The 16,959-nt window shown below is 38.7% G+C and overlaps 2 protein-coding genes across 17 annotated transcripts in view; one reads left to right on the forward strand and one right to left on the reverse strand.

Moving 5' to 3' along the window:
* Nucleotides 1-16,959, reverse strand: part of LOC131135866 (rho GTPase-activating protein 6-like) — a 131,545-nt gene that overhangs the window by 32,699 nt on the left and 81,887 nt on the right. The window lies entirely within an intron of this gene.
* frmpd4 (FERM and PDZ domain containing 4) overlaps nt 1-16,959 on the forward strand; it is a 56,342-nt gene that overhangs the window by 5,116 nt on the left and 34,267 nt on the right. For 2 of the 6 annotated variants that reach the window (XM_058082240.1, XM_058082242.1), the window contains exon 1: nt 9,927-10,585. The exons of 3 other annotated variants lie outside the window; for them this stretch is intronic. In XM_058082240.1, the coding sequence (XP_057938223.1) occupies nt 10,545-10,585 (41 nt within the window). In that variant the 5' untranslated portion in view covers nt 9,927-10,544. Of the gene's footprint in view, nt 1-4,077; nt 4,288-9,926; nt 10,586-16,959 lie in introns of those variants that run through there. One more of the 6 variants, XM_058082239.1, reaches the window with a different exon arrangement.

Here is a 16,959-nt window from a genome sequence, read left to right on the forward strand (position 1 = left end):
GCGAGTGCTGCACAGCCACCATCATTGGATGGATTCATGCGCCGTATTTTTTGCCCCACGGAAAAAGGTCCGCTTTTGTCTGCTTTACACTTATGAGCGCCATGCACCATACGGACTATATGGGTATCAGAAAAACTAATATATGGTGCAGTAATACCTCATTCATTAGTAGAGCCCTCCTGACATTAAATAACACCCCTATAGTCACCTTTACACTTGTATAAGTGGACTCGTGCTCATCTGTGTAGGACAGGAGGTGACATCTGGGGTTCAGAGTTGAGTAAATTGTGGTTATGATTATGATTATTATGATTATTATGATTATTATGATTATTATGATTATTATGATTATTATGATTATTATGATTATTATGATTATTATGATTATTATGATTATTATGATTATTATGATTATTGTTGGCATTATCATTATTAAGATTATGATTGTGATTGATTATATGATTATTATTGGTATTATCGTGCTTGTTAATTTGCTTTGATAAACCTGCAATAAAAACCTGTTATACCGGGAAAATGTATTTGGTTACAGTACGTTTTGGTTTAAATCATACCTCGCAAAATCATGGTTCTATTACTTTTCAGAAATTAATGAATTCATTAATTGATCTCTGTGAACAACTATTAGTAAATGATGCAGGTGATGTATAGTATTGTGGTTTTATTTGGTTACAGTACGTTTTGGTTTAAATCATACCTCGCAAAATCATGGTTCTTTTACTTTTCAGAAATTCATGAATTCATTAATTAATCTCTGTTGACTACTATTAGTCAATGATGGAGGTGATGTCGAGCATTCTGGTTTTATTTGGTTAGAGTACGTTTTGGTTTAAATCGTACCTTGCAAAATCATATTTTTTTTACTTTTCAGAAATTAATGAATTCATTAATTAATCTCTGTTGACTACTATTAGTAAATGATGCAGGTGATGTCGAGTATTCTGGTTTTATTTGGTTAGAGTACATTTTGGTTTAAACCGTACATCGCAAAATCATGGTTCTTTTACTTTTCAGAAATTCATGAATTCATTAATTAATCTCTGTTGACTACTGTTAGTAAATGATGCAGGTGATGTCGAGTATTCTGGTTTTATTTGGTTAGAGTACGTTTTGGTTTAAACCGTACATTGCAAAATCATAGTTCTTTGACTTTTCAGAAATTAATGAATGAATTAATTAATCTCTGTTGACTACTATTAGTAAATGATGCAGGTGATGTCGAGTATTCTGGGTTTATTTGGTTACAGTACGTTTTGGTTTAAATCGTACCTCGCAATTTCTCTATGCGATTTTTTAAGCTAATAAGAGGCGTGATATATAAATTATTATATTTTTGACAGTAATAGAATTCAAACCAAATGACGACTGTAATTTTAATAACAATATTCCAATACAAGGCTTTTCTTACGGGTCGTAGTTGCATGGGAACTTTGAGTGCTGAAAGGCTGCCGCGTGTACAAGCATGGGGCGTGTTATGCAAGCGGCTCCATTTGCTCGCAGAGGCAAAGACACGTGCCTTCGCTCATAACTAATGGAAGACTCTGTATGCCATTCATGCATGGGTGACCCTGCATGGCATGAAGCATCATGATGTTAAAACACCACGGCATTAAAGCAGCATGCCTTTTTTAAATTTTTTTTATTTTTTTATTTAAAAAAAGGTAGAAAAACGTTAGCCGCTGCTACATTTAGGTTAAGATCTAGTCCCGTGGTTTATATAGGATTTGGGTTTGGCTCGTTTAAGGTTGACAGTTGGCAGGCAAATAATGATAGAGTTGGATTACGTGTGCAGCTTAATTTTAAGCTCTGCTGCCTGAAACACATGCCATCTTTAAAAAGCCTCATACCGGGATCAGATTATTATGTCAGCTATCGCAAATTGGCGTGCAGGAATAATGTAAATACTACAGTCACACTGAAACGTGTCGGGTGGTACGTTTTGGTTTAAGTCGTACCTTGCAAAATCATGCTTCTATTACTTTCAGAAATTCATTCATTCATTCACTGATCTCTGTTGATTACTATTAGTAAGTGATGCAGATGATGTATAGTATTCTGGTTTTATTTGGTTACAGTACGTTTTGGTTTAAATCGTTCCTTGCAAAATCATGCTTCTATTACTTTCAGAAATTCATTCATTCATTCACTGATCTCTGTTGATTACTATTAGTAAGTGATGCAGATGATGTATAGTATTCTGGTTTTATTTGGTTACAGTACGTTTTGGTTTAAATCGTACCTGGCAAAATCATGGTTCTATTACTTTTCAGCAATTAATGAATTCATTAATTGATCTCTGTTGACTACTATTAGTAAATGATGCAGGTGATGTATAGTATTTTGCTTTTATTTGGTTACAGTACGTTTTGGTTTAAATCGTTCCTTGCAAAATCATGCTTCTATTACTTTCAGAAATTCATTCATTCATTCACTGATCTCTGTTGATTACTATTAGTAAGTGATGCAGATGATGTATAGTATTCTGGTTTTATTTGGTTACAGTACGTTTTGGTTTAAATCGTACCTGGCAAAATCATGGTTCTATTACTTTTCAGCAATTAATGAATTCATTAATTGATCTCTGTTGACTACTATTAGTAAATGATGCAGGTGATGTATAGTATTTTGCTTTTATTTGGTTACAGTACGTTTTGGTTTAAATCGTTCCTTGCAAAATCGTGCTTCTATTACTTTCAGAAATTCATTCATTCATTCACTGATCTCTGTTGATTACTATTAGTAAGTGATGCAGATGATGTATAGTATTCTGGTTTTATTTGGTTACAGTACGTTTTGGTTTAAATCGTACCTGGCAAAATCATGGTTCTATTACTTTTCAGCAATTAATGAATTCATTAATTGATCTCTGTTGACTACTATTAGTAAATGATGCAGGTGATGTATAGTATTTTGCTTTTATTTGGTTACAGTACGTTTTGGTTTAAATCGTTCCTTGCAAAATCATGGTTCTATTACTTTCAGAAATTCATTCATTCATTCACTGATCTCTGTTGATTACTATTAGTAAGTGATGCAGATGATGTATAGTATTCTGGTTTTATTTGGTTACAGTACGTTTTGGTTTAAATCGTACCTGGCAAAATCATGGTTCTATTACTTTTCAGCAATTAATGAATTCATTAAGTGATCTCTGTTGACTACTATTAGTAAATGATGCAGGTGATGTATAGTATTTTGCTTTTATTTGGTTACAGTACGTTTTGGTTTGAATCGTTCCTTGCAAAATCATGGTTCTATTACTTTCAGAAATTCATTCATTCATTCACTGATCTCTGTTGATTACTATTAGTAAGTGATGCAGATGATGTATAGTATTCTGGTTTTATTTGGTTACAGTACGTTTTGGTTTAAATCGTACCTGGCAAAATCATGGTTCTATTACTTTTCAGCAATTAATGAATTCATTAATTGATCTCTGTTGACTACTATTAGTAAATGATGCAGGTGATGTATTGTATTTTGCTTTTATTTGGTTACAGTACGTTTTGGTTTAAATCGTTCCTTGCAAAATCATGGTTCTATTACTTTCAGAAATTCATTCATTCATTCACTGATCTCTGTTGATTACTATTAGTAAGTGATGCAGATGATGTATAGTATTCTGGTTTTATTTGGTTACAGTACGTTTTGGTTTCAATCGTACCTAACAAAAATCATGGTTCTATTACTTTTTAGAAATTAATTAAGCTCTGCTGCCTGAAACACATGCCATCTTTAAAAAGCCTCATACCGGGATCAGATTATTATGTCAGCTATCGCAAATTGGCGTGCAGGAATAATGTAAATACTACAGTCACACTGAAACGTGTCGGGTGGGTGAATTTTACCCCCAAAGAAGTCGCTCGTGGAGGCGGTCTCGGCCTGCTGTTCGGGAATTGATCCCTCTGTTTTCTGATGCACTGGCCCGGAATGTGATGTTATTTCATTACCGAGGCAGAAGCGACAAGCTCGGTCTCCTCCCCGGGGGGCGTTGGCCAGTCGCTCGGACGGGGGGCCACGGTACGTAATCATAACTGAGCGGGCTCAGTCAGACGAGCTCACTTGTCCATGGAAAGTCCAAATAAAAGCAAAGGGGGTGGGAAACTTTGCAGAGTCGGGGGCGAGCTGAGCGCATTTCATTATACAAGGGGGGTTCTAAATGCTTTGACGGGAAACACGGGAAACACGGGAACCAAGCGCTGCCTCCGAGAACCTGTCAGCAACAATGAACCCGGACGACAATGAACTCGGCATCTTCACTGTCATCCAGTGAGTAGCGCTCAGTGGGCTTGTTGTTGTGCTGTGATATAACTCAGTCAGAGCTCATCGCTGCCTTTGCACGAGATGCTTGTTATTGCACGCTGGTGGAAATTCGACTAACTTCACTACAGCACATTTTGTTGCGGTCTTCTTCATTGTTGAGATGAATTTATGATCTTTGTGATGCTTTCTATGAGACATAATGTAGCAATCTTGAGAAAGTTGCTCTTTAAAAACAACATGGTGGAATCAAATATTCATATACTAAGTTGGTATACCAGGCTGCACGGTGGTCGAGTGGTTAGTGCGCAGACCTCACAGCTAGGAGACCAGGGTTCAATTCCACCCTCGGCTATCGCTGTGTGGAGTTTGCATGTTCTCTCCGGGTACTGGCATAGCAAGCATCGGAAGCCTTGGTTAGCGTATGCCTCGGTTAGCGTATGCCTCGGTTAGCAAACATTTCCTCCATGGAGGGATCAAATATTCATATACTAAGTTGATATACCAGGCTGCACGGTGGTCGAGTGGTTAGCGTGCAGACCTCACAGCTAGGAGACCAGGGTTCGATTCCACCCTCGGCTATCGCTGTGTGGAGTTTGCATGTTTTCTCCGAGTACTGGCATAGCAAGCATTGGAAGCCTTGGTTAGCGTATGCCTCGGTTAGCAAACATTTCCTCCAAAATTTTGCCTACCAGGCTGCACGGTGGACAAAGTGGTTAGCGCGCAGACCTCACAGCTAGGAGACCAGGGTTCGATTCCACCCTCGGCTATCGCTGTGTGGAGTTTGCATGTTTTCTCCGGGTACTGGCATAGCAAGCATTGGAAGCCTTGGTTAGCGTATGCCTCGGTTAGCAAACATTTCCTCCAAAATTTTGCCTACCAGGCTGCACGGTGGAAAGTGGTTAGCGCGCAGACCTCACAGCTAGGAGACCAGGGTTCGATTCCACCCTCGGCTATCGCTGTGTGGAGTTTGCATGTTTTCTCCGGGTACTGGCATAGCAAGCATCGGAAGCCTTGGTTAGCGTATGCCTCGGTTAGCAAACATTTCCTCCATGGTGGGATCAAATATTCATATACTAAGTTGGTATACCAGGCTGCATGGTGGTCGAGTGGTTAGCGCGCAGACCTCACAGCTAGGAGACCAGGGTTCAATTCCACCCTCGGCTATTGCTGTGTGGAGTTTGCCTCGGTTAGCAAACATTTCCTCCAAAATTTTGCCTTGATTCACCTTAGAATTAGCGTACAATGTAGCGCCTGGGTAAGTGGTTAGGCCACACAGCTAGGAGATCCCGGTTTGATTCCCTGCTCGGTCATGTCTGTGTGGAGTTTGCATGTTCTCCCCGTGCATGCGTGGGTTTTCTCCGGGTACTCCGGTTTCCTCCCACATTCCAAAAACATGCTAGGTTAATTAGCCACTCCAAATTGTCCATAGGTATGAATGTGAGTGTGAATGGTTGTTTGTCTATATGTGCCCTGTGATTGGCTGGCCGCCAGTCCAGTGTGTACCCCGCCTCTCGCCCGAAGACAGCTGGGATAGGCTGGTTTTATTTGGTTACAGTACGTTTTGGTTTAAATCGTACCTGGCAAAATCATGGTTCTATTACTTTTCAGAAATTAATGAATTAGTTAATTAATCTCTGTTGACTACTATTAGTAAATGATGCAGGTGATGTATAGTATTCTGGTTTTATTTGGTCACAGTACGTTTTGGTTTAAATAGTATCTAACAAAAATCATGGTTCTATTACTTTTCAGAAATTAATGAATTCATTAATTGATCTCTGTTGACTACTATTAGTAAATGATGCAAATAATGTGTAGTATTCTGGTTTTATTTGGTTACAGTCCGTTTTGGTTTAAATCGTACCTTGCAATATCATGGTTCTATTACTTTCAGAAATTCATTCATTCATTCACAAATCTCTGTTGATTACTATTAGTAAATGATGCAGGTGATGTATAGTATTCTGGTTTTATTTGGTTACAGTACGTGTTGGTTTAAATCGTACCTGGCAAAATCATGGTTCTATTACGTTCAGAAATTCATTCACTGATCTCTGTTGATTACTATTAGTAAATGATGCAGGTGATGTCTAGTATTCTGGTTTTATTTGGTTACAGTACGTTTTGGTTTAAATCGTACCTAACAAAAATCATGGTTTTATAACTTTTTAGAAATTAATGAATTCATTAATTAACCTCTTTTGACTACTATTAGTAAATGATGCAGGTGATGTATAGTATTCTGGTTTTATTTGGTTACAGTACGTTTTGGTTTAAATCGTACCTGGCAAAATCATGGTTCTATTACTTTTCAGCAATTAATGAATTCATTAATTGATCACTGTTGACTACTATTAGTAAATGATGCAGGTGATGTATAGTATTCTGGTTTTATTTGGTTACAGTACGTTTTGGTTTAAACCATACCTTGCAAAATCATGCTTCTCTTACTTTCAGAAATTCATTCATTCATTAATTGATCTCTGTTGATTACTATTAGTAAATGATGCAGGTGATGTGTAGTATTCCGGTCACTTGGCAGCAGTCATGATACAAAACATCAGTCGGCGCCTCACCAGCCATGAACCTCACCCCACGTCACATGAAGAAAACGCATGCGACGTGGTGATGCTTTTAAGTAAACATGTATGCCTCTGTTGTTTAGCGTGCTTAGCAATTCATGCAGAACGGCTGCACTCTGCTTATTCTCAGCTTTTACAGGCGAGCAGCAATCCGAAGGCAAGGCTTGCAAAATTGAAGCACGGTTGGGTTTTAAGTGGCCAAGTGTACCCAAATGACCGAATTCAGCTGATTTAAAAGCGACTCTGAGTGGAAGTGTACGGGATCAGCGGGGTGGCAGGATTGGATGGTGTAAAGCTTCGGCCATATTCTCCTTAGATCACGCTGCCGTCTGACCTTAATATCCACTGCCACTCATGTTGGCTTCAGGCCCGCGAGCCCGAACGGGCAAACACGACTGTCCAGAATACGCTGAGTCTCTCAAAAGCTCCAGCCAAAGGACACTGTTGCTATATTTAAAGCAAATCAGTCCGCATCACTTCATTTGCTGGCTTCATCCCGTATGCCTTTTAACAATTCCCCTTCCTGCTCGAGCAAAGACGTAGCATATTGCTTTTTTTTGTCCCACAACAATAGTCTGGAACATCAGATAAAAACAAAAAAAAAAAAAACAGTAGGCTTCGTCTTTCTCATCAACCTTGCCAATGTGATGAAGGCGGAAAAAAAAACAAACGAGCGCCTGACCCTGAGTCGGAGAGACAACACTCTTTTATTGCAAAGGCACACTGAGTCACCGGGAAGGAGCTTACAAGTTGTGGCATTTTATAAAAGAGGATTCCTGACTGTTGCCGGAGATTGAAAATTGCCAGTTTCATCGTTACAGAATCTGACAAAAGTACGTCCACCCCTCATGTTTCAGCAACCGCTTTACTGCAGTACAACTTCTCAAGGGAAAACACCAAATACAAATGCGGATGTACTTTAGAGCAGATGTGTTTTCTAAACATCTGCTTCTTAAACTATTACTTAGGGATTATTTGGGGACCCATTAAAAAAACAACAACCTTAAACCATATTAGGAAAGCAGGAAGTGAACAAATGTAACAGTTACTGATTGTAAAAGTACCAGAACGATGACTTCGCTACATGATTAAAAAAATAAAAAAATACAAATAAAAAATATTCAAAAAACTTCAAAAAATTCAAAAATATTTCAAAAAAATTCCCCCCAAAAAATTTTTAATTAAAATTTTTTAATTATTTTTTTTAATTAATTTTTTTTAATTATTTTTTTTAATTAAAAAACCTTAAACTATGTTAGGAAAGCAGGAAGTGAACAAATGTAACAGTTACTGATTGTAAAAGTACCAGAACGATGACTTCGCTACATGATTAAAAAAATAAAAAAATACAAATAAAAAATATTCAAAAAACTTCAAAAAATTCAAAAATATTTCAAAAAAATTCCCCCCCCAAAATTTTTAATTAAATTTTTTTTAATTAATTTTTTTAATTACATTTTTTAAATTATTTTTTTAATTAAAAAACCTTAAACTATGTTAGGAAAGCAGGAAGTGAACAAATGTAACAGTTACTGATTGTAAAAGTACCAGAACGATGACTTCGCTACATGATTAAAAAAATAAAAAATACAAATAAAAAATATTCAAATAAATTCAAAAAATTCAAAAATATTTCCAAAAAATTCCCCAAAATTACATTTTTTTTATTAAATTTTTTTTAATTAAAATTTTTTTAATAAATCTTTTTTTTAAATTAAAAAACCTTAAACTATGTTAGGAAAGCAGGAAGTGAACAAATGTTACAGTGACTGATTGTAAAAGTACCAGGTGGAGGTGTAGGATTTAATAAGCTTTGCTTCTTCCTACTCCTTTTGGACATGTGGAACTGGGAACTGATTATGGGATGCACTCAATTGGAATCTGATGCAGATGTCGCGGGGGTGCTGGAGCCTATCCCAGCTGTCTTCGGGCGAGAGGCGGGGTACACCCTGGACTGGTCGCCAGCCAATCACAGGGCACATATAGACAAACAACCATTCACACTCACATTCATAAAAATTAAAAATTAAAAATTAAAAATTAAAAATTAAAAATTAAAAATTAAAAATTAAAAATTAAAAATTAAAAATTAAAAATTAAAAATTAAAAATTAAAAATTAAAAATTAAAAATTAAAAATTAAAAATTAAAAATTAAAAATTAAAAATTAAAAAAAACGTAAACTATATTAGGAAAGCAGGAAGTGAACAAATGTTACAGTTACTGATGGTAAAAGTACCAGATGGAGGGGTAGGATTTAATAAGCTTTGCTTCTTCCTACTCCTTTTGGACATGTGGAACTGGGAACTGATTATGTGATGCATTCAATTGTAATCTGATGCATGTTCAAATGAAATCAAACCATTACCATTACCAAAACATCATTAAAAATCATTACAAATCTTGAACCCGGTCGTGGAATAATCAAAAATTGTGATATTGGAAACGGTTCACTCCATCAGTCGTCAATCATATCATGTCTTCAAGAACGTGTCAACAATGTTGTTTGTTTAGGATCAACTGCTGAAGTATTTGGAGGCCTCTCGTCGTGATCGGCGTCACGGAGAGGAAGCTTTTAACACTTTTGAAAGGTCACAATCATAAATGCAACATTCACTTCTCGGTGTGCAGCTGTGAGCTCGGTCGGGGATCGGGGATCGGGGATGGGGAGTGGCGGGGGTACATTAGGTCCTTCCCCGCTCTACAGCTGCTCTCTGTTGCTTTTCCCTACAACAATATATTGCCCAGCATGCTGCACAACACCCCCCCGTACCCCCCACCTCACAATTCATGGCTGCACAACCTTTTCCTGCTCTTTGGAGAAACACCAGATACAACTAGGAGATCCGGGTTCGATTCCCTGCTCGGTCATGTCTGTGTGGAGTTTGCATGTTCTCCCCGTGCATGCATGGTTTTTCTCCGGGTACTCCGGTTTCCTCCCACATTCCAAAAACATGCTAGGTTAATTAGCCACTCCAAATTGTCCATAGGTATGAATGTGAGTGTGAATGGTTGTTTGTCTATATGTCTATATACCCCCCACCTCACAATTCATGGCTGCACAACCTTTTCCTGCTCTTTGGAGAAACACCAGATTGATGACAGCAGCCTTTGGGGACGTCTAGGTAAAGCCAACTGAGTCTTTAGGTGGAATTCTTCTGGTTCTTCACACACACCCTTTCCCGTTCCCACATCCCTCCCTTTTTCCCTCCCTCCTATCCATCCATCCTCCCTCTCTCTCTCTATCTCTCTCTCTCTCTTACCCTGCTTCCCTCCAAAGCTGTTGTTCCTGCACGGCTCCCGCACATAATTCCACCGCGATGGAAATTAAATGAAGGTGGCTTAACGCAGCTAACACCGGCATGCTTTGAAGGATGTAACCAGGCTGGTGTGTGTGTGTGTGTGTGTGTGTGTTGGGGGGTGGGGGGGGCTCTTACACTGCCAGATCCTTTTCCACGGGCTGGAAGTGGATTTTGCAAAGCGAGGACACAGCAATCACTCAGCCATGCAGAAGCCCAGACAACAGGAATAATCTCTCCGCCTTGTGAAGACTTGTGGGAGCTCCACTTTTTTTTTTATTTGATTTATTTATTCCTGAATTATTTATATTCCCGTTGTCCTGTTGACAATGGAGCCGGAGTGAGACAGCGGCACAATCTGCTGACTGCGACCCGCAGCACGCATGGATGTGTTCAGCTTTGTGAAGATGCCAAAGCTGACGGGGTGAGTCTGCCTGATGATGATGATGATGATGCTGCGCCGCCGCCGCCGTGCGACATGTGAACGCCGGGCGACGTTGTAACGCAGAATTACGACAAAATGGTTGCAAGTTATGTTATATGCTGAAATGATGCGATGAACTAGTAGGCTACATGGAATGGAAGTGGGGGCGGATGCGGGAACCTCAAACGTCTGCATGGAAGTTTTATATTCTTGGTGACATTATTGCTTAGAAAAACACAAAAAATAGTCTATGGAAAATATGACAAAATAAAAAACAATTTTTTATCATTATAGCTGTTAGCAGCAACAGAAAATACAGTACATAAACATTTGAAAAAACTGAAAAATTCATACCATTAATGTGTTCACGGGTTTTCTAGATGCTCTTGATCTTCCCCCGCGGACATTAATCCATTAATACAGGATTTATCTCCATTAGAAACACCACTGATTTCATTTTATTACATTCATTCATTCATTTTCTACTGCTTTTCCGGTAGGGGTGCTGGAGCCTATCCCAGCTGTCTTCACCCGAGAGGGTGAGGTACACCCTGGACTGGTGGCCAGCCAATCACAGGGCACATACAGACAAACAACCATTCACACTCACATTCATACCTATGGACAATTTGGAGTGGCTAATTAACCTAGCATGTTTTGGGAATGTGGGAGGAAACCGAACATAAACATTCCAAAAAATGTAAATATTATTAGTCTTAATTGTTTATACCTTATATGTATTATTTTCTGTTATGTTTACTATAAATGTGTGTAAAAGTGACTATAGGGATGTTATTTCATGTCGAGAGGTCTCTAATAATGTTCATTCATTTTCTATCGCTTATCCTCACGAGGGTTGCAGCGGGTGCTGGAGCCTATCCCAGCTGTCTTCGTGAAAGAGGCGGGGTACACCCTAGACTGGTGGCCAGCCAATCACAGGGCACATATAGACAAACAACCATTCACACTCACATTCATACCTATGGACAATTTGGAGTGGCTAATTAACCTAGCATGTTTTTGGAATGTGGGAGGAAACCGGAGTACCCGGAAAAAATCCCACGCATGCACGGGGAGAACATACAATCTCCACACAGACATGACCGAGCATGGAATCGAACCCGGATCTCCTAGTTGTGTGGCCTAACCACTTACCCAGGCGCCACATTGTACGCTAACCGGAAGATGAATCAAGACAAAATTTTGGAGGGAATGTTTGCTAACCAAGGCATACGCTAACCAAGGTTTCCATTGCTTGCTATGCCACCCCACAAAGTCTCCAAAACTCCACACAGAGATGGCCGAGGGTGGAATTGAACCCGGGTCTCCTAGCTGTGACGTCTGCGCGCTAACCACTCAGTCCGCCGTGCAGCCCAAAATGTAAGGTTAAGATAGCAATAATAGCAAAATAGCATTGTTAGCATTGTTAGCATTGTCATGGTTGGAGCAATGTCCAAAAATGTGGGAGGAAACCGGAGTACCCGGAAAAAAACCCACGCATGCACGGGGAGAACATGCAAACTCCACACAGAGATGGCCGTGGGTGGAATTGAACTCTTGATTTCCTAGCTGTGAGGTCTGCATGCTAACCACTTCACAGCTGCGCAGCCCATTTTCCAAATATTTCTTCTAGTAAATGTTTGTCTTGTAAATATGATTGCATTCCTGTAATATTTTTTAATCTTTAGTCAGATTAAACTTAAAAAAAAAAACTTGAAAGCAGGAAGTGAACAAATGTAACAGGTACTGATTGTAAAAGTACCAGATGGATTAATAATTGTATTAAAATGTTATTTATAATGGATGACTTACATTATTTAGTGTAGTTAAAATACTATAATACCAATTCATAAAGACATTTTGGACAATTTTGTGTAATATTTTGGAAATGGCATTTTTTTTTGTTCCAACATTTCAGTTGCTGGGATGAGCGTGATTCAGAATTGAGAACCCATTTTGAGCGAGATCCTCTTTCTGGTCAAAGATCAGTGACTTTAAGACCTGAAAAACTGGTAAAATCCTCATCGCTAGGATTCTTTGGTCCTAGCGACCAACTGTACCCCTCCATCTGGTACTTTTACAATCACTAACTGTTACATTTGTTCACTTCCTGCTTTCCTAATATAGTTTAAGTTTTTGTTGTTGTTTTAATTTAATTTAATTTAATTTAATTTAATTTAATTTAATTTAATTTAATTTAATTTAATTTAATTTAATTTAATTTAATTTAATTTAATTTAATTTAATTTTATTTTATTTTATTTTTTGTATTGTTTCTTGAATTGGCTCATCGTTGTGCATTGTTTGATTCCCTTACTCAATCCATTCCATAGTTTGATTCCACATACTGAAATGCTATGGCTAGCATAACGTTGTTCTAGCATAGAAGTGTTTCAAATGTACTTCTTCCCTGAGATCATATTTCTCCTCTCTTGTAGAGAAGTATTGGATGACATTTTTAGCTAATTGGTTATTTTTAGCCTTATGCATTATTTTAGCTGTTTGAAGATGAACTATATCAGCAAGTTGAAGTATTTGTGATTTTACAAATAAGGAGTTAGTATGTTCTCTGTTGGCGGCATTATGAATTATCCTTACTGGCCTTTTTTTTGCAGTACATTTAGCGAATGAAGATTGCTTTTATAGTTATTAGCCCATATTTCCACATAATAAGTAAGATATGGTAGAACCAGAGGTTGTTAGCAAATAAATGTTTGATCGAATCATGACTGTTCAAAGCTCTAGAAAAAGAGTGGTGATCTTATGTTGATGTATGATATTATATTATATCACTACCAAACACCAAATACATTCTTAGGAACACCTGAAACCAATGCACCATTGTTATATAAGAGTGCTGCAATAAATAAGCCAACGTTCAGCCTTTTAGTCATCACTTTGACTTATTTTGCACCTCAAGTTCTTATCTGTTGCTCGTCATTTTGAAAGTTTTTTTTTTTCCCCAACATGGATTCCTTCAACGTTCATCTCTACTCCTCTATGCCGATTCTCTGTGACACAGCGAGATTCGGAGGCTCCTTTTCTCACCGTTAAATATCCACAGTGGGTAGGAGGCTTCCCAGATTCAGCTTCATTCCCACCCAGAGGAGATTAGCTAACAACAACAACAAAAAAAGACAACCTCTTTCTATACAGAGAGCTGCTGAGGATACCCTGGTTGCCCATAGCAACAATATCAGCGCTGCCACAGACAAAGACAGTATTCACTCCGAAAAGTAGGGACGTACAGATGCAGCAAGGATGGAGGGGGAGTTATGGCGCTTTTGGAGGCCATGTTATGATGGAGGTTGATATGGCGGCGTGGACAACGATCTCCATTGATCAGTGGTGTTCAAAGTGCAGCCTGGGGGCCTTTTGCAGACTGTTGCTGTGTTTTTATTGGTCTGTGGCACATTCTAAATAAACAATTTAATAAAAGATTTTTTTTAAAGTACAAATCTGGAGTAATTTTATGAGAATAAGATAATGTGATTCCCATAAAAATATTTCACGTCATACTACTATAAAATTACTACTACATACTACTAAAAATATTACAGGAATGCAGTCATATTTACAAGACAAACATTTACTAGAAGAAATATTTGGAAAATGGGCTGCACAGTGTTCAAGTGGTTAGCACGCAGACCTCATAGCTAGGAAACCAGAGTTCAATTCCACTCTCGGCCATCTCTGTGTGGAGTTTGCATGTTCTCCCCGTGCATGCGTGGGTTTTCTCCGGGTACTCCGGTTTCCTCCCACATTCCAAAAACATGCTAGGTTAATTAGCCACTCCAAATTGTCCATAGGTATGAATGTGAGTGTGAATGGTTGTTTGTCTATATGTGCCCTGTGATTGGCTGGCCCCGACCTCTTGGCCAAAAACAGCTTGGATAGGCTCCAGCATCTCCCACGACCCTTGTGAGGATAAGTGGTAGAAAATAAATGAATGAACATTATTAGAGACCTCTCGACATGAAATAACACCCCTATAGTCACTTTTACACACATTTATAGTAAACATAACAGAAAATAATACATATAAGGCATGAACAATTAAGACATAAATAATATTTACATTTTTTGGAATGTTTATGTTCGGTTCCTCCCACATTCCAAAAACATGCTAGGTTAATTAGCGACTCCAAATTGTCCATAGGTATGAATGTGAGTGTGAATGGTTGTTTGTCTATATGTGCCCTGTGATTGGCTGGCCACCAGTCCAGGGTGTACCCCACCTCCCGCCCAGAGGACAGCTAGGATAGGCTCCATCACCCCACGACCCTTGTGAGGATAAGCGGTATAAAATGAATGAATGAATGAATGAACATTATTAGAGACCTCTCAACATGAAATAACACCCCTATAGTCACTTTTACACACATTTATAGTAAACATAACAGAAAATAATACATATAAGGCATAAACAATTAAGACATAAATAATATTTAAATTATTTGGAATGTTTATGTTTGGTTCCTCCCACATTCCAAAAACATGCTAGGTTAATTAGCGACTCTAAATTGTCCATAGGTATGAATGTGAGTGTGAATGGTTGTTTGTCTATATGTGCCCTGTGATTGGCTGGCCACCAGTCCAGGGTGTACCCCGCCTCTCGCTCGAAGACAGCTGGGATAGGCTCCAGCACCCCCGCAACCCTTGTGAGGATAAGCAGTAGAAAATGAATGAATGAATGAATCCCATAATGCGATCAGGACAAGCGCTCATCCTGACCAAGGATTCCATCCAAGATGGTAGGAGGAAACGTGATTTTTGCTCATAGAAACCAAGATGAGTCATGGAGAAATAAAGGTTTTCATCATGGATGTTGGTCTATCTGAGCCGCGTCTCCACGGGCGTCTTTGCTCATCTGCTGTCGTTCCAAAGCTTTCATACTCCAACAGAATCACATGAGTCTATTCTGCATCAATGCGTGTCCTTCATACGAGCCAAAGCAAAGAGTTCTATGAAGAGAATCCACATGGGACACTTGAAGCCTATCCCAAATGACTTGGACTGGACCCTAGACTGGTTGGCAGCCAATCACGGGGCAGATAGACACGCACAGCTTCACACTATGGACAATTTAGAGATAAGAGATTCAAACCCAGGGAGACATCAGAAGTCATTTGCTAGTTTGAATTTTTATATATCTGAATATATCTTTCAATAATATCTGTAGCTCCCTTAATAATATCAAGAATCAGAATTGCATATTTGGCCAATAAAAACGCAATCAATCGTGGCGGAATCTAATCCGAATGGAGACTAGCATGTTTTTGGAATGTGGGAGGAACCGAACATAAACATTCCAAAAAATGTAAATATTATTTATGTCTTAATTGTTTTTGCCTTATATGTATTATTTTCTGTTATGTTTACTATAAATGTGTGTAAAAGTGACTATAGGGGTGTTATTTCATGTCGAGAGGTCTCTAATAATGTTCATTCATTTATTCATTTTCTACCGCTTATCCTCACAAGGGTCGTGAGGGTGCTGGAGCCTATCCCAGCTGTCTTGGGGCGAGAGGCGGGGTACACCCTGGACTGGTGGCCAGCCAATCACAGGGCACATATAGACAAACAACCATTCACACTCACATTCATACCTATGGACAATTTGGAGTGGCTGATTAACCTAGCATGTTTTTGGAATGTGTTCACTAAACTCATCACACACCAACTTAACACTCAAGAGGTATAATAATGAAACCAGCTCAACCGAATCATTCATTCATTCATTTTCTACCGCTTATCCTCACGAGGGTCGAGGGGGTGCTGGAGCCTATCCCAGCTGTCTTGGGGCGAGAGGCGGGGTACACCCTGGACTGGTGGCCAGCCAATCACAGGGCACATATAGACAAACAACCATTCACACTCACATTCATACCTATGGACAATTTGGAGTGGCTAATTAACCTAGCATGTTTTTGGAATGTGGGAGGAAACCGGAGTACCCGGAGAAAACCCACGCATGCACGGGGAGAACATGCAAACTCCACACAGAGATGGCCGAGAGTGGAATTGAACCCTGGTCTCCTAGCTGTGAGGTCTGCGTGCTAGCCACTTTACCACCGCACCGCCCTATATATATATATATATGAAGTATAAATAAAATGGTTTAATATACAACACTCAGCAACAGGTTGACTCATGTGATTCTGTGTGCACCCAATCAGGATATCACCCCTTGATCACATGACACACAATAACCAATAAATAGCTACCAGGAAGACACTTGATACACAAGTAGGCTTGCAAATGTATTTCAAAGCAACAATATGTTTAACACCGCTGCATCTAAATAGTAATAATAAATAATAAATAATAAATAATAAATAATAAATAATAAATAATAAATAATAAATAATAAA

Source organism: Doryrhamphus excisus, chromosome 9 (genome assembly GCF_030265055.1).
Source record: "Doryrhamphus excisus isolate RoL2022-K1 chromosome 9, RoL_Dexc_1.0, whole genome shotgun sequence".
Taxonomy (NCBI): Eukaryota; Metazoa; Chordata; class Actinopteri; order Syngnathiformes; family Syngnathidae; genus Doryrhamphus; species Doryrhamphus excisus.